The sequence below is a fragment of the Medicago truncatula genome, chromosome 2, assembly GCF_003473485.1.
Source record: "Medicago truncatula cultivar Jemalong A17 chromosome 2, MtrunA17r5.0-ANR, whole genome shotgun sequence".
Lineage (NCBI taxonomy): Eukaryota > Viridiplantae > Streptophyta > Magnoliopsida > Fabales > Fabaceae > Medicago > Medicago truncatula.
The window spans coordinates 4670552-4691184 of record NC_053043.1 but is presented as its reverse complement, the minus strand read 5'-3'; the positions used below and the strand labels follow the sequence as shown (position 1 = coordinate 4691184).

Here is a 20633-nt window from a genome sequence, read left to right as displayed (position 1 = left end):
TTTCCAACACTTATGAATGACACTTGTGAATTTCTATCACGAGTTTCATTCATAGGTTATTAAGCTGCCCCCAATCTCCAAATTAACGCAACAAATTGACTAATTAGATATTTATTAAAGGAAATGAAAAAATTTAGTTTTTCTCACAAAATTATGATCCTCCAAGGCAACATCCTTTGGGATCCAACGATATCTCTAAAATTGTGTTCAACTCATCTCTTATGATTTAGATGACACTTATCCTTTACATCATCCCAAGTATCCCCTTTTTCTTTGTCATTTTTCAAAGCTCTAAAATAGGTTTTAACAAACGTACTTTACTTTGGGGGATCTTCCTTATTTTTTTAACATCCTTAAACGCTCTCTCTTTCTAACATGACTTCAATTACTTGAAATTTAACACCACTAATTATTTAGGTGTCACATAAATTAGGATGGCGATATAAACACCGATTAAGAATAATAATATGTGAGAAATCTTTTTTTAGATGTATTAGAAATCATATTCTCGGCATAATTTTTTTATGGCGAATAATTTATCTTATTGTATACCTATTGTAGTTTCAATTTTGATGGAAGATACTGATATCACTTTTTATTACTTGTTGAAATTTGTATGTTTTACCATGGGAAGAATAGTAAAATGATAATGACTATTATTTTTTTTTATATAAAAATAGGCTTGTATTAACTAACTAGACGTGGAAGGAATAGTTAATAAAAAAAAATTATATAAAAAGAAGCTTATATAAAAAAGAAATTGCATGCGTAATTTCTAAATGTTTCATAGTAAATTCTGTAGTGGGAAAAGCAATTTTCTATTCGAAAAAAATTTCATTATCAAGCCCAATACTTTCTTTTGGGCCGGGTCAGAAAACTGGTTTATTTAACCATTATCACGCCCAACGAAATCTTCTTCTGAATTTTTTAGGGTTTTTGCTTGAGTTGTCTCCTCTGTTTTCCGCTAACATGGTCAGTGCCCTGTTCCTCTTTTTCAGATCTGAATTTGTTTTTGCAAAAATATCATTTATGTTGTTGATTTTTATTTTATTTTTTTTGCCAAATTTTATGTTCATATTTTGTTTTGTTAACAGATTGGAATTAGTTTGTTAATTAACGATGACTTTTGTTTTGAATCGGTTCTAATTTGTTTTGTGAGTGTTAATTTGATTTGTTGAATCATGATTTATTAATAATCTATTTGGTGTTTGTACAGGTTCTTCAAAATGATATTGATTTGTTAAACCCACCAGCTGAGCTTGAGAAGAGAAAGCACAAGCTCAAAAGACTTGTTCAGTCACCAAACTCTTTTTTCATGGTATTATTTTTTGTGATTTCTTGTTTCTCATTATTAATTATTATTGTTTTTCCGTTTGAATGAGTAATTTATTTGCAGTGATTATTTTTTTTAACTTGTTTTTATCTCTTTTATTGCAGGATGTAAAATGCCAAGGTTGTTTCAATATGTAAGTTGGATATGCTCTTTTAGTTTATTTCTTTTAATTTCAATTTATAACTATAATAGTGCTCAAATAGATTGTTTGTATTTTTTATAATGTGTCTGGTATATTATCAAATATTAGCTGTGTATTTGTTGAATTTAAAATAATCATCATCTGTATTATATGTAATAGTAGAATACATATTATATTGTTTTCAATTCCTATTTTGCTTATATTTTTTTTTCTTCTTGGATGCAGAACCACTGTCTTTAGCCACTCTCAAACTGTTGTGGTGTGCGGTAACTGTCAGACCGTCTTGTGCCAGCCTACAGGTGGCCGTGCAAGGCTAACAGAAGGATGCTCCTTTAGGAAGAAGGGAGATTAAATGGTGTGTCATCTTTTCTTTGTCCATGGTTGCAGAGTTGTGGTTGTTAGGCTTAAGATGGAATCAATGTTGTTTCATGTTTTAGTTTCAATGTATTAAATTTTGTTAAGTTGTAAGACTTGATGCCCACAATCTTATCTAAGACCTTAACCTAGCATTTCTATTTACTGTTGTGCATTTCGTTATCTTATGCTTTTTTTGATCTGGTGTTATAATGTTATTGAATATGTATTGTTTAATTGTATGATTCTTCTTTATGATTGTTGTTTCTGACATGTGATCTGGTCTTGTGATTGGTGTGTCTTTGTCATTTCGTTCTGCTCTGATTGTTTTGGCTTGAAATTTTCTTTGTACCTTTCAATCATCTGGGTGGTTTGTTTATTATTTGTATTTTCCCTTTAAGGGTGTTTTGTTAGAGAAATTCTTTGGAATCCTTAGGTATTAGGTTTTTTGGGTGTTTGGTTTGTATTTTTTGTTGTTCAACAATGACTGTGCGCCTAAGGCCGAGCGCTTCCCTCTTGAGTTAGGGGTGGCGTGGTATTTCCACGAGATAGGGTATTCTTTGTGGCACACTTTTAGTGTGTAGGCGCAAATCAATTCACTTTTAGTGAAGGGCTACTTGGCTGCTTTCCTGCTGTAGCAATGAGCAGGTTGAGCGAAAGACTTGCCCTACATGTCTTCAAATTTATTTTTTCATTAAAAATTGTAACTAAACATATTGTTGTGATTTCTTGCTCTAATCAATAATTTATGTTACATTTCATAGTGGCTACCTCGTTTTTCTCGGCTAATTTTGTTAGCTTATTGATTTTTCTTCTTATCATCCTTTAAGCAATGTGATAGTTTTCAAAATGCATTCCAAAAATAACAAGTTCAGATGGTATATTTCCAAGATTTAACATTTGTTGTGGAATTTTTTACTACTACTATTGTGTTTTTAAAGTAACTTTTTTTATTTCAACCATCTGCTAAAATGCACCAGCATGTTACCTTCTCTTCATCTTGTTTTCAATTTAAATCTTGTATTGTTATTGTAATCGGAGAAGAAAAGAAGTTTCAATGGGAATATATAGAAATTTCATTTCATTATGTCTCCATCAAATTTGGATTTGGTATTTGGTCTGCATAACTGTAGATGGTAAAATAGATGTAATTGCTTGATGAAATAGTATATGACCAAAGAAAAAACTGACGTCTCAAATGCATGTACTATGCTATTACACAGAAAGCATGGTGTTTGTTCAGAAGTTGATGTATGTTAGTTACACAATTTTATTGTTAACAGCCTTGAGCTTCTGAATTTATCTTAATTCAATAAAATGCAAAAATTACATTTGGAAAGGCTAGGCTATCTTAAAGAATGCAGGCTTGAGTGGTGGAATAGAGAAAGGGCCGTTAATAAGTCCTTTGGCAATGTGTCTATAAGCTGCTTCTGTTAAGTGAATTCCATCCCAATTTGTATATGTAGATGGATCTTCACATACTTTTGAACCTTTATAACCGCATCTTGCTGAATCGTTAAAATTGTAACGTCTACCTCCACCACAGCATGCATTCAAAGCCCCATTAGTGAACCCTACACAATCAAAATCAAATAATGCAACTGTAGTAACATATTTTAAGAAAATTAGTCCTATCCAATGTACTTCGATGAACACGTTGTTGATTTCTAAAAATGGACAAGTTGTGATTGGTTTTTTTTATGAACACGTTGATGATATGCCTATGGTAATCAGATAAATAAAAAATGTTCTATTTTTGTTTGTTGCATTAGAGACACCAAATTCTTTGTAAGTTTTTTCGTCAAGTTTTCTTTTGTAGCTTTTAAGCATATCATTTCTAAAAAAAAGTCATACAAATCATTTTGCAATCTTTCTAAAAGGTGTAATTCCTATGTGTCTTGCATACATTATTCTTGCCATTTAATTATTTTACACCTTTCCAAATGGTGTAAAAATCATTCTGCACCAAAATAATGTAGCCTTGAGCTTCAGAAGTTGAATTTATCTTGCACATTATGAACACATTGATTTAATAATTAAATGGTGTAAAATATTTTTCGCTGGGTGTATTTTTATTTTCTTTTTGGTGTAGTATTTGGGATTTAATCCCCTATTTTATATATAATATATTTTGCCATTTAATAAAAAATAAAAATTAAATGGTGTAAATAATAAGTTTATGCACATTAGACAAAGCCACGGAAATAAACTAACCGTAGTGTCTTGGTGAATGGAAGAAACGCTTTGCTGCACCAAAATAGTCAGCATACATTATTCTTGCATGAGGATTCTTCTTCCTTAGTGTCTGTAAGGCAATATTGAGCTGCATGTTGTGGTTCTTTGCTAAATCATTGAAAGATTTTAAACATCCATTTTCATCATAGTCCTTTATGTTCTTGCTGCTAAACGAAGTTAGGTACACAACAGAGCATCCAACAGGCAAATTTCCTGGCACCAAAAGCTCCACTGCTCCTTCAGCGATCAATTCCTAGCCAATAATTAATTGAGTGTATTGCGTGAATGTTATTATTAACATCAATTTCTGAACAAATAAAGGCTGATTCATAAAAAATGCATTATTATGTTGGATGCAATAAAACATACGTCAATGACCTTTGCTATTGTTTGAACAACTAAAGGAACGGTGTCTCGAAGATGAGTAATATCTCCAGCAAAGGCAGCATAGTTATAATCATTACCACCTATCTCTCCCACCACAAAGAGTGGCCTTTTGAAGTAGCTATCACAATCTGTGACATAGCAGAGGATTAAAAACAAGTTTTGTTATTGGAAATTTCATACAATAGTTTCATTTGGGATGGTCAATGACTCAATGTTACCTTGTTTAGTTGTGCACAAGGAAGGTTTCAGCTTCTTGAACCAGCCAAGTTAAATGTTCAATGAATGATTTGCCCATAGCAATTTTCTCACTCCTTCGTTGAAGAATTCTACATCAAGAGCTGTGGCTCCAGCGACTGCAAAATTTACTCCTTTGCGGATGATTTGATGACTTTTGATCACTTTCAGATATGGTTGCAAATATGGTAATTCGTATGCCACAGCTATAACCAAAACTCACCATTATTGAAAATTATTAACACTCAACAATATTCAATACATAGATGATAGGTATTAAAACAAGGTTTACGGTTACAATCTAACCTTTGATATCGAGATTTTCTATTTCTCTTTGATTAAAACACAACCTCAAATGAGGCCGCATCAATCACATTTGATTTTGATTCTTAGCAATATCATTTAGTCACGTATATATACATCATAGAACTACATACCTATGAAATCAATCACTAGTCGTCCATCTGAGCAACGACCAGTTGCATGTCTAAAGAAGGTTTCACCATAAGGAGGCTGACCTATGACTGTGAATAAATTGGCACCAGTGGCAAGGAAATTGCCAGTGTCACTTAAAGAGTTGCCAAAGTTGAAAATAGCATTAAATGGACGAGGAGTAGGATTTGAAATAACTTTTTCATGGAAACAAAATATGAAGGAAATGAGGATTAGGATGATATTGAACTTCATACTGTTTTAGTGAAGATGAACTTTTGTGAACAAGAGATGTATGAAGTTATAGGGACTAGTAGTTTGTGCAAGGCCTAACACTCAATTTATGCTGTCAAACTTTTAATATGGCGGTGCCCTTAGATATTGGTTTTATTTATGAAGTGATTCACATTTTCGCTCCACTCCTTAATTGCACTTGAAGCGTACCAAATAAAAAGGTTTCTCAACATTACTATTTTATTGATTTTTTTACAAAAGACACTAAACATGAAATGGTGTGGGGTCCATCTAATAAACCCTTGGTCATTCATCTATATGCAACCTCAGTTATATAATATCCATCCCAACTGACATATTTTGAAGGATATCACATGCAATCACCTGTATTTCCACATAGTGCCGTATCATTGTAATTTTCAAGACTTCCACCTCCACAACAAACTTTAAGTATTTCCGTGGCATCAAACCCTTGGGCTTTGTCTAGGGATTTAGAGGGAAGAGGAATGAAAGACTTTGGGAGAGAAAAATATAAGAGAGAACTGATGAATCTTTCATATTTTTTGAAAGAGTATTTTATTAGAGAGTGATAAATTAATGCTTATGATTAATATATTTTAAATTTTAAGAATATTATAACAAGATATATTAAATTTGAAAAATTCATATTAACCTTCCAAAATCCTTCTTTAGTTCCCCAAATGAGGAGGATTTTAATAGTAGCTACCTCATTTTTCTTGGCAAATTTTGTTAGCTTTTTTATTTTCATTCTTATCATCTTTAAGCAATATGTCATAGTTTTCAAAATGCAGTCCATAAATAACATTTGTTACGGAACTTTTGACTACTATTTTGTTTTGAAAGTAACTTTTCTTATTTCAACCATCTGTTAAAGATGAACTGTATCTACTGTGCATTTGAAGACAATGCTACGATTGGCAACCAAGAAAAATCTGACATCTCAAATTCATATACTATAGTATACTACTACACATAAAGCATGTTGTTTGATCATAAGTTGGTGTATGTTAGATACACAATTTTATTGTTAAAACAGCCTTGACGCTTCTGAATTTATCTTAATGTTGAATAAAATGTCAAAAACTACATTTGAAAGGCTAGGCTATCTTGATGAATGCAGGCTTGAGTGGTGGAATAGAGAAAGGGCCATTAATAAGTCCTTTGGCAATGTGTCTATAAGCTGCTTCTGTTAAGTGAATTCCATCCCAATTTGTATATGTAGATGGATCTGCACACACTTTTGAACCTTTAGAACCGCATTCTGCTGAATCGTTAAAATTGTAACGTCCACCTCCACCACAGCACACACTCAAAGCCCCATTAGTGAACCCTACACAATCAAAATCAAAGAATGCAAATGTAGGTAACTTTTATAAAGAAAATTAGTCTTATCCAATCTATTTCTATGAACACATTGATGATACTTCTAAAGATCGACAATTGTTATTGTAGGTAGGTTTATGAACATATGAAGATATTCCTAGAGAAATACATAAAAAAATATGTCTATTTTAGTTTGTTGTATCAGAGACACTAAATTTTTGTTTGCTGTATTAGAGACTAAATTAAGATCAAATTTTTTTCGTGAAACACTTTGGTAGCTTTAAGCAAGTTTTGACGTCAAATTTTTTTTGGTAGCTTTTAACAAGTTATACAAATCATTCCTGAAAAAGAAGTGATACCATATAATTTTGCATTGCCATATTGAATAGGAACGGGAAAAGAAAGACAAAAGAAATATGACGAGATTAAGTAATCAAATGGTGTAAAATAAGTTTGTGCATAATACAGTACCGGTTTGTTTATACACATTAGATAAAGCCATGAAAATAAACTAACCATATTGTCTTGGTGAATGGAAGAAACGCATTGCTGCACCAAAATAGTCAGCATACATTATTCTTGCATGAGGATTCTTGGTCCTTAGTGTCTGTAAGGCAAAATTGAGCTGCATGTTGTGGTAATTTGCTAAACCATTGAAAGCTTTTAAACATCCATTTTCATCATAGTCTGATATGTTCTTGCTACTAAACAAAGTTAGGTACACAGCATTGCATCCAACAGGCAAATTTCCCGGCACCAAAAGCTCCACTGCTCCTTCAGCAATCAATTCCTAGCCAATAATTAATTGAGTGTATATTAGTTTTGTTAATTCAAGTTAGAATATCTGTTTAGTGATTTAATCAAGGTTGTTTGATTAAGATCACTTAGTAATCACAATAAGTTTAGTTGGTTACAAGTTTGTTATATTTTTGCTTATTTGTGATTCACCAATCAATGAATTCACAATTTCATAAAACTCAATTCTTCTCCTTCTCTATTCTTCTCATTCTCTCAAATCCAATAAAAACAAAAACTCAAAAAAAAACCTAGCTTGTGAAACAAGCATAGAGGCTGCGCTAACAATGTATTGTGTGAATGTTATTACCAACATCAATTTCTGATCAAATAAAGGCTAATTCATATAAATGCATTATTATGTTGGATGCAATAAAACATACATCAATGGCCTTTGCTATTGTTTGAACAACTAAAGGAACGGTGTCTCGAAGATGAGTAATATCTCCAGCAAAGGCAGCATAGTTATAATCATTACCACCTATCTCTCCCACCACGAAGAGTGACCTTTTGAAGTAGCTATCACAATCTGTGACATAGCAGAGGATTAAAAAAAGTTTTGTTATTGGAAAATTTCATACAATGGTTTCATTTGGGATGGTCAATGAATGTTATATGTTACCTTGTTTAGTTGTACAAAAGGAAGGCTTCAGCTTCTTGAACCAGCCAAGCTGAATGTTCAATGAATGATTTGTCCATAGCAATTTTCCCATTTCTTTGTTGAAGAATTCTACACCAAGCGCTGTGGCTCCAGCGACTGCAAAATTTACTCCATTGCGGATGATTTGATTGCTTTTGATTACTTTCAGATATGGTTGCAAATATGGTAATCCGTATGCCTCAGCTGCAACCAAAATTCACCATTATTGAAAATTATTAACACTATAATTGTCAAACTTCAATAAAATAAGGTCTATTGCTACAATCTAAACTTCAATATCGAGATTTTCTATTTCTCTTTGATTAAAACACAACCTCAAATGAGGTCGCATCAACCACATTTGATTGTGATTCTTAGCAATATCGTTTAGTCACGTATATAGAACTACATACCTATGAAATCAATCACTAGTCGTCCATCTGAGCAACGACCAGTTGCATTTCTAAAGAAGGTTTCACCATAAGGAGGATGACCTACGGCTGGGAATAAATTGGCACCAGTGGCAAGGAAATTGCCAGTGTCACTTAAAGAGTCGCCAAAGTTGAAAATAGCATCAAATGGACGAGGAGTAGGATTTGAAATAACTTTTTCAGGGAAACCAAATGTGAAGGAGATGAGGATTAGGATGATATTGAACTTCATGGTGTTTCAATGAAGATGAACTTTGGTGAACAAGAGATGTAAAAAGTTACAGGGACTAGTTTGTGCAAGGCCTAACACTCAATTTATGCGGTTTCCCTTAAAAAACTCAATTTATGCGGTTAAGCTTTCAATATGCTGTGCCCTTAGATATTGATTTTATATATGAAGTGATTCACATTTTCGCTCACTACCAAAAAATATTGAAGCGTCCAAACAAAACGGTTTCTCAACATTACTATTTTATTGAATTTTTTTACAATTAACATAGGAATGGTGTGGTGTCCATCTAATAAACCCCTGGTCATTCATCTATATGCGGTCTTTCATGAACACAACCCGAAATAAATATTTTTTTGGGCACACTCGTATGAAATTAACAAAATTAAATAAAAAGTATTTAGTCACATGAATTGATATCTTGCAATTTTATTTTATTTTCAATTTTTTTCTTAATTTTGTGTGTGCGGAAATATTTTTATTTGGGTGAGTACCCAAGCAAGTGTGCCCAGCTGACATATTTTGAAGGATCATCACATGCAAATCACCTATGTGTTTCACATAGTGCCGTATCATTGCAATTTTCAAGACTTCCATCTCCACAACAAACTTTAAAAGCATTTCCAAATTCCATCAAACCCTTAGACAACATTGACACAAATTCTTGTATCACTATTCAATGATTTGGTGGCATACCAAAAAATCATATGACATAGAGGTTCTCTAGACAATAACACTAAATGTAAAAGCAACCCGAACTAAGTTTCATTGTAGACTCTTGATTCATGTTATCTAAGAAGTACTAACGATTAAGTAACACATGAATATCAAGGCTGCTAAAAAAAATTGTTTTACAATTTGGTATAGTTGGGTTCACAAAAGAATCAGTTCAAATCGAAAAGGCAAAATTTGGTTTTTTTCGTAAAGGTATTTTCAGCTCGTGAGCATAAAATTGAACCAGTTTGATTCGAAACAAACCATTAATGTTCAATTTTATGCTCACTTGCAACACGAACACATTGTTGTTGTTAAATGGGTTTGCATTCCAAGCCTAAAAATTTGTTAAGACTCCCACATCGGATAAGACATGACCTTTTGTGAGGTTGTGTTAGACCCAACCACCATTTATAATAGTGGTGTCAGAGCCCAGGCAAAACCAACCTGTGAGGTGAGGATTGCCCCCACTTATAAACATATTGTCAGGTCATGTCCTATCCGATGTGGGACTCTTAACAAAATTATCTCAAAGAGCGAGGGTGTTCATGTACATTTATATACCCGATAAACCCGAAAACCTTAACAAAGTGAGACTAAACAAACTACAAACAACTTCAATACCAACCCTTCATCCCTACCGTGGGCTTGAATTCAATTCCCACATTGCAATCCATAACCCGACTCTCAAATCATGTTAGCAATTGTGAACATATAGAAAAAAGAGATGAGTAAGAAGAAGACCAAAGGAGAAATCACCCTTTCTCTTTAGGGTTTCAATAGAATAATGAGCAAAGCTGATGAAACAAGAGTCAAAATAGAGTATAAAAAACTAGAGATCAGAAAATACCAAACCACTCTTACATAATATATAACTATTATCTAATAGTTGTGACGTAAAAAGCTAAGAATATTAGAGGACATACTAGCAAAATGTTCTGGAGATTTGTAACACTGCAATGCAGCATATTGAAATATAATCTGCATAGATGATATTAGCAAAATGATACAAGACTCGAAGCCTATTTAGTTCGATTTGAAGCAGCTCATTATGATATTCAAAAAACTTGTTTAACCATGTCAAACATCCAGCTTGATCATACTCATCTTCATCTTCAGTTGCAAACATTGTTAAATAGGCTGGATTGCATCAATGTGGCAAACATCCAGGAACCAAAATTGTTACTGCCCGTAAATCAATCAAATACGGCATAAACTCGTAAACTAACCAATGATTAGAAAATAACTTAAACTGGAGAGTAAAGAAATACAATTAATCCTTGGTTTCTCAAAACAAACTTAGGGCCTGTTACGATTTAGCTATTTGAGTTTATCTACTCATATAAACTCTTGTAAGATTGTTTCAAAGAACTTATGGAAGCAACTTATGACATGCCCATATATATGTTGTTTTCATAGCCCAACACTGAGCTTTAACAACAAGGACAATCATATATATACATTGAACAACCCAAAAAGTATGACAATATGAAATTCAAATACAACTTTGATGATTGTTATTTTTGAAATTCAAATATAATGTGAAAATTCAGTTTTGTATATCTATGCTTGAATGATATGTATGCCTTGTCTGGTGTAATGTATGTATTAGTGGCAGCTTTGGTGGAAGATTAACGAGAATTGCCAGAAATCTAGAGACAATCGGTGAGAATATTGACTACCCTCATTGCCGTCTAGGTTAACATGTAAGGTTTTCTCCATGTGCTTAATTAATCGTTTGAGTAGTGCTGTTTAAATAGTTAAACAACTTAAGACACGAACCTCTCATTGAGTTAAATAGAATGGTCCAGCTCATCAGGTCCATTCATAAACAACGCCCAATCAAAGAGTTCATCAATATTAGTGCTTAACAAGATTAGACCATAATTTTTATTTATATTAATTATAATAATTTATAACAATTTCACTTTTATTGATTATGTCAATACATAACTTCATATTTAATGACCATAATTTATTGATTATGTCAATACATAATTTCACACTCTAGCTATTGAAATGTCCATATCCATATCCATAGCTTACATTCATGAAACACAGGTTACTCAATTGAGGGACGGAATATGGTCCTTTAATTAAGCCATTGGCAATTAATCTATATGCGGCCTCGGTAAAATGAACACCATCCCATGTAATATACTGAGAAGGATCATCACAAGCAGGTACGCCTGGTTTACCACACATGTTTGATGCATTGTAATTGTATGGACTTCCTATTCCACAACATACTTTGAGTCCTGTAAAACCTGCAATGAAATCAAGTAAAAAAATCTCATTACATAGACAATAGTTATTAAACAATGTCCTAGACTAACTTTAAAAACTCATCACACTTGGAGTTTACGCAATACATCAAAAACTATTGAGCTTGGCACATAGTGTTGGGTTTGATTGTCAAGTTTCTTAAATAAAGAAGGAGATTGAAAAATATTAGCTATTGGAGAAATCTCACATCGCTTAGTTTGGTGAAGCAAGGGGAAGACCAATGCTATATATTGAACCTAGTTTCTTTGTTTTTGATGCACCGGTCAGTAGCACTTTAAGATTATATCTGACTTAGTTTAAATATTTGGTTTGTGAGAGTGAAGAAATCTATAAGTTGTATAAAATTTGAGATAGTAATAATTCCCTTCTTCCTAACACATAGATCATTAAATGACACACACTAAATCTATTATATGCTCTACTATTATCTCATACTTATCATATACTCTACCTAATTCAACTTTACAAAATTATCTTGTAAGATATAAAGATATCAACAAAATAGATGTACATTCTTTATAATGTTTTTCCACATATTATCTCTAGTCAGCGTTGTTGATGCAAGCTCCTTGCTTACACTCACTGATGAGAGAAAAGAGATAGTTCCAAATGTTCTGTTATGTGATGAGAATAATGAGGATGAATAGAGTTTTGTTTATGGTGAATTGTAAAACTATAAATTGTATTGCATTGTCATTATGATACAAGATACGAGATATATCTATTGAATACAAAACAAGTATTTATAGGCTAAGTAGAGTTACTTGCACTACAGGTCACTAACTAACTAACCAACAAACATAGTTGGATAACAAGCGGGACTTCAAATTTTAATACAATAAGCATAATTTTTTTTTTATGGAAACATTATAGTACGCATGATTAAAACGAAGTTTTTTTTTGTCAAGTAGTCTAATGGCTAGAGCTCACACATATAAATGTGGAGAAGTGGGGTGTCCGGAGTTCGAACCCCAGCCCCTATATATAATATACAATATTCATAGCAACTGAACTAATATATTAAAGGAGTTTAGAGAGCTTTTTTTTAAAAATGTTATAATTCAATATAAAGAGTTGAGATAGTTGAATTACCATATTTTTTGGGATAACGATATAATGGCAATGCTGCATTGTAATAATCAGCATAGATGATATTAGCATGAGGATGAATTACTCGAAGCCTATGTATCTCATGTTGGAGTTTCTGGTTATAAAATTCAGAAAATTCATTTAACCACTTCAAGCAACCAAATGAGTCATATTGGTTCTTATCCGTGGTTTCATACGTTGTTAAATGGACTGCACTACATCCCAATGGGAAATTTCCAGGGACCATAAGCGTGCGTGCCCCTAGATCAATCAACTCCTGCGAAGACATAAAATACAAAAGACTTCATAATTATGCTTTGAAGAAAATTGAAACTCAAATAGGTCTAGTCATATAATAGAATTTGCAAAAGAAAATAATCTTACATTAATTGCTAAAGTTATTGCATTGATTACATGTGGTACATATTCTTTAAGCTTTGTTATGCTCTGTCGTATATGTAAAGGATAATTGAAGTCGTTGCCTCCAATCTCCCCCACAAGAAATAATGACTTTCCAAGAACTTCATGGCAGGCTGCATGGTTAAATTGAGGCCATGAGCACGATTTGTGAAGAGTATCGAAGATAAAAAAAAACTTCATGAGCAAATTTTTCCCAATAAAAAAACTGTAAATTGAAGCAATCTAATTGAAAAGCCGTAAACCAAACTAATCTGATTGAAAAACAGCAAACCGAATCAACTCAAACCGCAAACCCAAAAAAACTGCATTTAGTTCAGATGTATTTGGATCATTTTTAACCAACTGCACAGTTTTGTTTAGTTTGCGGTTTTAATTTTATCAACCAAACCGTAACATAAGAAAAACACTAATTAAACTTTTGTCACCCAACCTAGTACTCGTAGAAATTCAATGAGAAATTTTATAGAATGGCATGGTTTTTGTCTTTTTTTACTATTCCATCCGTTTCAAAATGATTATCGTTTTAGCCAAAAAATTGTTTCAAAATGAATGTCTTTTTCATTTTTCAATGTAATAATAATTTTTTCTTTTCAATTGTACCCTTCAATTAATACTATATACACTACTTTCAAAGTATTAATTTTTTTCTTTAATGAAAAACAAACCAATAGTTGATTAGGACAATTTGGTAAAATAACATCTTTCTTTATTTTAATTAATACATTTTTTAATATGTGTGTAAAAACTTAAACGACACTCATTTTGAAATGGAGTGAGTATAATTTTATTTTGTTAGGTTTCTTCTATGCTTTTGATTTAAAAAATGTATTTACGTGCTTTAATTTAATTCTTCTTGCACTTTTGCATATATCTTTATATTAGATATATCTTGAATTATAGGAACTCAATGAAAATTTTTAGAAAATGATAAATACTTAAATCTTTTGTATTTCTTATAAAAAGGGGTTGTTTTTTTGTCTATGTTTTTAATTTGGTATATTTTGATAAAATAATGGTAGGAAATAAGTTGTTTTTATTTTTTTAACTTGATTTTAACGTTGGATACAAAATATTGTATTGTCTCAAAAAAACCAGAACAGTCGAATCAACTCAAACCGCATTGGTTTGGTTTGGGTTGGTTTTTATTTTAAAAATCAACCGAATTAAACCAAACTACATGTTTTTTTATCTTGCGGCTCAGATGTCTTTTAACCTTAAAACCGAATCCAACCGCAACACGAACATTCTTAATATTGACGGATCTTTTAGGTATTTTGTTAGGGTTCTAATTGCTTATTATAATTTTGTATTTTTTCTAGCTTGTACTTTTCGTGGTTGGTGAACCTTTTTAACTAAAATAAATAAGGGTAAATTACACTAATAGACCTCCGTTGAAATATTTTATATGCCGCTTACACTCGTTTTTATTTCTTTATTTAAATAGTATTATTTGAACATCAATTTGCTTGACAACCAAATGGACAATCACATTTTTACAAAGAAAATTGTGTATTGGCATAAATATCAAAGTAATAGAGAGAGAAAGTAAAAATATAATGTGAATATAAGAGAAAAAATTGTCACAAAAATTATTAGAAAATAATTCTACAAATACATTTCTCAACTCGCAACAACTAATTCTTACCAAACCAGTGTTGAGGAGGTGTGACAACGGCTCATTTTGTTGTCGGTAGAAATTTCTGTGGATAAATTGTTGTCTTATATCATGTTTAGGTGATTTAGAGTTTTTTCCCTGCAAATCTTGTAACTTTGTTGTGTGATATTTTGATCTAGTCCTTGTACTCCTTCTGTTTGAGTTAGTGTTCTTGATAAAATTTTGCCTTTAAAAAAATGTCAAATAGGTTTTTCGTCTCTATAATAAAAAAAGTGACATATTTTTCATTTTCGTTCTTATAAAATTTTCCATCACATTTTTAATTATAAATATTTCCATCACACTTTTAGTCCATGTTAAATTCAAATTGTTTAATTATCCTTAATCAAATAATTTTTTTAATGACTTTTTGAAAACATGTTTAGGACATTATAAAATGTTTTTTTTTACAAAAAAAAAAATATAATTTTTTAACATGAAATGAATAAAATATGATATTTTAAGATGATAAAAGTTCAAGAAAAAAAGTAACAATTATGTGGTCCTAAAAATCAAATTTTGAGTTTATTTTTTTGCGGATGAACTTTTTATCATGTTCTAAATATGTATGTAAAAAGAACACTCCAAAATTTAAAAGTTTAAAGATAACCAATCATATTTAAATTTAATAAGGACTAAAATTGCATACCAGAATATTTTGCAGGGATGCTAACATGCAACTTTTTTTTTATGAAGATGGAAAACAAAATATGGTAATTTTTTAAGGAAAAAATACTTAACAAAAAAACCAGAAAAGTAAGTGTTTCTACTAGCTTGAAAAGGTTTGCCAGGTTAAAATATACACAGAATGTTTGATCCACTTAAAGCTTAATCTCCTTAAAATTTGAAACAGTTTGGGGTTGTTGTGTCCTTTTTTTTCTTCCACCCACGAAGAGCACTCACCTCAATGTTTTTCGTGTGTGTCTTCGAATTAAAAAATTTGTAAAATTAAAAATTAAGAAATTGAAAGTATATTGTAACATTAGTGAAATCAATTTTAAAGTTTTAATAAGCGTAAAATAATATAAAAATTGAATGGAGTCCATTTAAACTATCAAAATTGAATGAAATCAATTTCTTTTATATTTTTTCTTTTTGTTTGTGCATCTATTTCAATTAAACTACTCCTAATACGTTTTTTTTTTTAAGGAAACTCCTAATACGTTATAAACGTGCATTATGATGAATATTGGCATTTGTACGACTTATGGTTGCATTCTAAACCAAGTACCTGTCATGACAACAAACACCTACCTACCAACCCAAAAAAACACGTGATGGGAATCATTTGTGGTGCTAAAAATTGACAGCACATATATTTGTTTTTAAAAAAAAATATATGTCGGTCATGCTACACAAACTCGCCTATATTTGTGGCACATAATTACGTTCAAAAGAAAATACACACTCAAACAAAAATGTGAGAGAAATGCAAAACAGTTCGAAGATATCAAGTGTAGAAATGTAGTGAGTAAATATTACCACTTAAGCTCATGAGAATAGAGTCCAATCCATCTATCACCAATTAGTAGAACACCTTAATCCAGTTAACCTTCTCCGTGGTAAAAATAACAATTATTAGGACTTAAGCCTACGAGAAAAGTCCAACCTAAAAGATTAATTTATTAAGTGGGAGAATCTTATGGTTTAAATATCACATCAAACAATGGTGGAGTCAAGAAAAAATTATTTGGGTGGGCCAGAAAAATAAACTATAATATAAACACAAAATTTATGTTATAATAAACATTAAACACAAGATTTAGCATAAAAAAAAATTAAATTACATACCTTAAAAATTAAAAAATTCAAGATAATTGATTATACATTTCCATTGACTTGAAATTGTGATAATAAAACGTACGGAGATTGAGAAGATGGTGGACCCCAAGGTAATTTTAGTTAAAAATAAAAAATATTTTAATAATTCCCATATAAAAAAAAAAAAATTAATGGGGTGAGTCATGGCCCACCTTAGTCCTATAGGCCCTCCACCACCTACATCAAACACTTTTATTTACCGATGGATTCCTAACATCAAAGTAAGGGTCTTGTTAAAAAACTTAATTTTTTTTCTCTGGGGTGAGCCATGGCCCACCTTAGTCATATAGGCCCTCCGCCAACGACATCAAACACTTTTATTTATCGATGGATTCCTAACACTAAAGTAAGGGTCTTGTTAATGAGTGTCTCAGACACTCTTTAAGCATGCTAAATTAGATAATTATTTTTTTAAAATATCAAAGTTTTCAATTTTCAATGCACCGATTACACAAACTTTTGTAAAAAAGTTACTACCTCCGTTCCTTTTTAATTGTCTCATTTTGACATTTTACATAAACCAAAATAGTCAATGATTGTTACTACTTTTGATGCAATAAGTTGTGTTTTTACTATAATGACCTTATTCATTTAATATCTCATTTCATACATTTCTCTCTCCGCTATAAATAACTAAGGATAATATTGGTAAAATAATATTTAATGTTGCATTGAACTTTGCAAGTGACAGTTAAATAGAAACGAAAAATTTCTTCAAAAAAGACACGTAAGAAGGAACGGAGGGAGTACACACAAAAACAGAATAACTGAGAACTTACTTTTGGAAGAATTGCAGATATGAGGGAGTAGTTCCTTGAACCAATTCAACTGAACCCCGAAAGAATAATTGGTGGTAACACTGTGAACACCCCTTTCTTCAAAGAAACTAATGTCCAACGCGGTTGCTCCCATAACAGCAAAATTCACTCCCTCCTTTACACTCATATCTTTCAATACACCATTCTTAATTCCTAAATATGGTTTCACCATTTGAATTCCCAATGCCTCAGCTGCAAACAACAGTTAACGGAATATACTATAGTAATATAATATATATTGTTTATTGAAAATACACAACGTTGTATAAATGACTGTTTACCGATGAAATCAATGATGAGGCGTCCATCGGAGCAACGTCCAGACGGATGATGAAAGTACGTTTCTCCGTAGGGAGGAAATAGGCAGTGATGGGAGGGTTGCTGGTTGCTGAAATACAAGTTGCCGGTGTCGGCGAGGGAATCACCGAAGCTGAAGATGGAAGAGCAGGAAGAGGATGCCATGACTAATGATGCAGAAGCCATTACTACAAGTAGTAGTATCAATGTACTCCATCGCTTTTCAGAAGCCATGACTAAGAAAATTCACTATTTTCAATATATTAGCTCCATTTATCAATGGATTTCAATGGTGAATAGTTCTTAGCATTATTGCTAACATTTTGTTGTATATTTATAGTTATTTCAATAGTTGTTATCTATACTATATTTTTTTTGGTAGTGTTACAATGTAACGAGGCAAAAAGAAAAAGAAAAAAAGAGGGAGAGTCGAAATTAAGTTCCAAACTTATCTCTCAAAATGAGAGATTTCATGTCAGACGGAGGACACTTCCAGTGAGCAGAGCACCTTGTATGTGATCCTTCCTTAGCCATAAAATTTGCACACATATTTTGTTCTATGAGAACATGTACCAATATAGTATTTCCATTTCCATGTAGAGCATCTTTAATATGAAAGATGTTAGTAGCATAAGTGTGTAAGGTATGATCACGACCATCAATAATCAGGTCAACTGCTTCCAAACAATCACTCTCACAAATAATGTTAACATAGCCTTTTATTACTACAAAAATCAAGACCTATCTGGATAGCACGTAACTCACCTAGTAACGCATCACCTCCAGCTTCATGGTGAGAAAAATCAGCTATCCAATCTCCATCGTGGTTGCGAACAACACCACCAGCACCTAAACAACCAAAATCTTCTAGGTAGCTACCATCAATATTGAGTTTGAGTGTACCCTTCGGAGGGGGGATCCAATGAGCTAAGAGATGCGATGAGTGTGGGTCCAAACCATGATTGGGATAGTAAGAAATGCATTCATTATGTAACAAAAATGTCTTTCGCACCACATCTTGAATACGCCAATGTTGATCCTCAAAAATAGTATTGTTTCTCCAACACCGAGCATACCATACTCCTGCAACAAACAAAATAGAGGAAGTACCCTTTGTCATCTCATGAAGCCAAACTTTGACATCAAAAACTCAGAGAAAAAAATTATTATAACGCCCCATATTCAAGCGGAGCCAAAGCTCACTAGAGTGCGGACAATCACGTAAACAGTGAAGAATATCCTCTATGGCTGAAGAGCAACAGGTGCAGCTTGGAGAAGCTACCATGTTGCAATGATGCTGACGGACATTAATAGGGAGAGCATTATGAAAACAAAGTCATAGAAAGTGTTGAAGTTTTACTGGTACTTTAAGGCGCCAAAGCCAATTCATATTACAATTCACATTCCAATCTCTATGTTGTTCAAGAAACCAATAGTATCCACTTGAAGAAGCATATATATATATATATATATATATATATATATATATATATATATAAACAATCCCTTTCAGTTTTCTTGGATTGACATTTTATCTTTTTAAAAATGTCATCATTTTTCAATACAAATAACACATGTAACAAATAGATAAGAATATTTCTTCAAAAAAAAAGATAAGAATATAAATTTAAATATTGAAAAAAATGTAACAAACACGATATGAATATATATATATATATATATATATATATATATGTCTGATTATTTTTCTTTATCATTTAAAAAGTGTAACAAACTAGATGAGTATATTTATAATTACTTTTTCATTATTCCAATTATACACTTAAACAATTTTTTCTTTAATAAAGATTGTTGTTGATGTCACTAAAAAAAAAATAGATTATATTTTTTTGTTAAATTGTTGGTGTCATTGAAAAAAATAATCATGATTAGTTTGATTTGTTATAATTTCTTTATTGAATAAAAGTTTGTTATAACCTGAAAGCAACAAACTTTTATATTTTTAGTTTTAATTCAAATCAAAATTTCATAAAAAGAACTCCTATAATAAAAACAACTTTGATGATAATAATAAAAATATCATTATTATTATTATGATTAGCTATTAAAAAACGTGTGGTTGTAGTGTTGAATTTTATTCCTACTTTGTCTTAAGGCAAGTTAACATGGTGAGTACCATCATTTTGAGGAGAATGCTAATTAGTGTTTTAGAGGCATTGATTAAGCAAATAAAATAAGTAAGTTTTTTATAAAAATATGTGTAATCATTACTTGGTTAAATGTAACAGCTTACATTTTCAAGACAAAACTTCAACTTATGGATTCTTTAATCAATGTCCTTAGGACACTGGTTAGCAAGGCCCTTAGGTAACAAAATTGTTTGTTACCTATGTACTTGCTTCTGAATATTGTTTAACACTTCTTTCATTTTCACAAAATTACTAAGTGGCTGAGTCATTGAGTCTTCATATTTTTATCCGTATCTTGATAGTCTTGGTATGCTTAACGCCGAGAAGAATCTGTTGTATTACGGGAAAGTTGCATAATTCTGCAGATAATTTCTTCATACAATGACGTAGTCATACCTCGGGTTTAACGTTACATTTTATTGTTTTGCAGGTTGTGAACCTTCATTCATCTGCATACAACACATTTTACCCTACTTTCATTTGTTGGTGAGACATAATTTGTCTTCAAAAAACTTGGTGAGACCTAGTTATTGTATAGTTTTAATCAATTGGATGTTTACATAGCATTGGTTCACTTATCTTTATACTAACAAT

At 31.6% G+C, this 20633-nt stretch overlaps 4 protein-coding genes across 4 annotated transcripts; 1 reads left to right on the top strand and 3 right to left on the bottom strand.

The window, feature by feature from the left end:
• Positions 1 to 842: 842 nt before the first annotated feature.
• LOC11446844 (40S ribosomal protein S27-2) lies at positions 843 to 2071 on the top strand. The gene is made up of 4 exons (XM_003593697.4): positions 843 to 972; positions 1217 to 1318; positions 1438 to 1466; positions 1701 to 2071. Exons 1-4 carry the CDS (start codon positions 970 to 972, stop codon positions 1825 to 1827), a joined length of 261 nt encoding a protein of 86 aa, XP_003593745.1. The 5' UTR covers positions 843 to 969; the 3' UTR covers positions 1828 to 2071.
• Positions 2072 to 3021: 950 nt separating this feature from the next.
• Positions 3022 to 5434, bottom strand: LOC11446843 (GDSL esterase/lipase At5g45910). The gene is given in 5 exon segments (XM_039830278.1): positions 3022 to 3403; positions 4044 to 4317; positions 4434 to 4579; positions 4670 to 4891; positions 5123 to 5434. Coding segments are annotated over 5 exon segments (1125 nt in total). The 5' UTR covers positions 5373 to 5434; the 3' UTR covers positions 3022 to 3170.
• An 883-nt stretch (positions 5435 to 6317) lies between these two features.
• Positions 6318 to 8815, bottom strand: LOC11446841 (GDSL esterase/lipase At5g45910). Its single transcript, XM_003593694.2, has 5 exons — positions 8544 to 8815; positions 8113 to 8334; positions 7874 to 8019; positions 7212 to 7485; positions 6318 to 6702 (listed from the first exon to the last, which is right to left on the bottom strand). The coding sequence occupies exons 1-5, from the start codon at positions 8791 to 8793 to the stop codon at positions 6470 to 6472; spliced, it is 1125 nt and encodes a 374-aa protein (XP_003593742.1). The 5' UTR covers positions 8794 to 8815; the 3' UTR covers positions 6318 to 6469.
• Positions 8816 to 11422: 2607 nt separating this feature from the next.
• LOC11441291 (GDSL esterase/lipase At1g28590) lies at positions 11423 to 18183 on the bottom strand. Its single transcript, XM_003593692.3, has 5 exons — positions 17874 to 18183; positions 17554 to 17784; positions 13264 to 13412; positions 12883 to 13156; positions 11423 to 11771 (listed from the first exon to the last, which is right to left on the bottom strand). Exons 1-5 carry the CDS (start codon positions 18121 to 18123, stop codon positions 11512 to 11514), a joined length of 1164 nt encoding a protein of 387 aa, XP_003593740.1. The 5' UTR covers positions 18124 to 18183; the 3' UTR covers positions 11423 to 11511.
• Between the last annotated feature and the right edge of the window lie 2450 nt (positions 18184 to 20633).

Excerpts from the sequence above, each read along its gene's own strand:
- LOC11446844 (XM_003593697.4), top strand. Across the intron at positions 1,319-1,437 it reads CACCAAACTCTTTTTTCATG|GATGTAAAATGCCAAGGTTG; the intron begins GTATTATTTTTT and ends CTTTTATTGCAG. Across the intron at positions 1,467-1,700 it reads TGCCAAGGTTGTTTCAATAT|AACCACTGTCTTTAGCCACT; the intron begins GTAAGTTGGATA and ends TCTTGGATGCAG.
- LOC11446841 (XM_003593694.2), bottom strand. The coding sequence starts at position 8,793 with ATGAAGTTCAATATCATCCTAATCCTCATCTCCTTCACATTTGGTTTC. Across the intron at positions 7,486-7,873 it reads CAATAGCAAAGGCCATTGAT|GAATTGATTGCTGAAGGAGC; the intron begins GTATGTTTTATT and ends ATTATTGGCTAG. Across the intron at positions 6,703-7,211 it reads CCATTCACCAAGACAATATG|GGTTCACTAATGGGGCTTTG; the intron begins GTTAGTTTATTT and ends TTGATTGTGTAG.
- LOC11441291 (XM_003593692.3), bottom strand. The coding sequence starts at position 18,123 with ATGGCTTCTGAAAAGCGATGGAGTACATTGATACTACTACTTGTAGTA. Across the intron at positions 17,785-17,873 it reads CCTCATCATTGATTTCATCG|CTGAGGCATTGGGAATTCAA; the intron begins GTAAACAGTCAT and ends TGTTGTTTGCAG. Across the intron at positions 13,157-13,263 it reads CAATAACTTTAGCAATTAAT|GAGTTGATTGATCTAGGGGC; the intron begins GTAAGATTATTT and ends ATGTCTTCGCAG.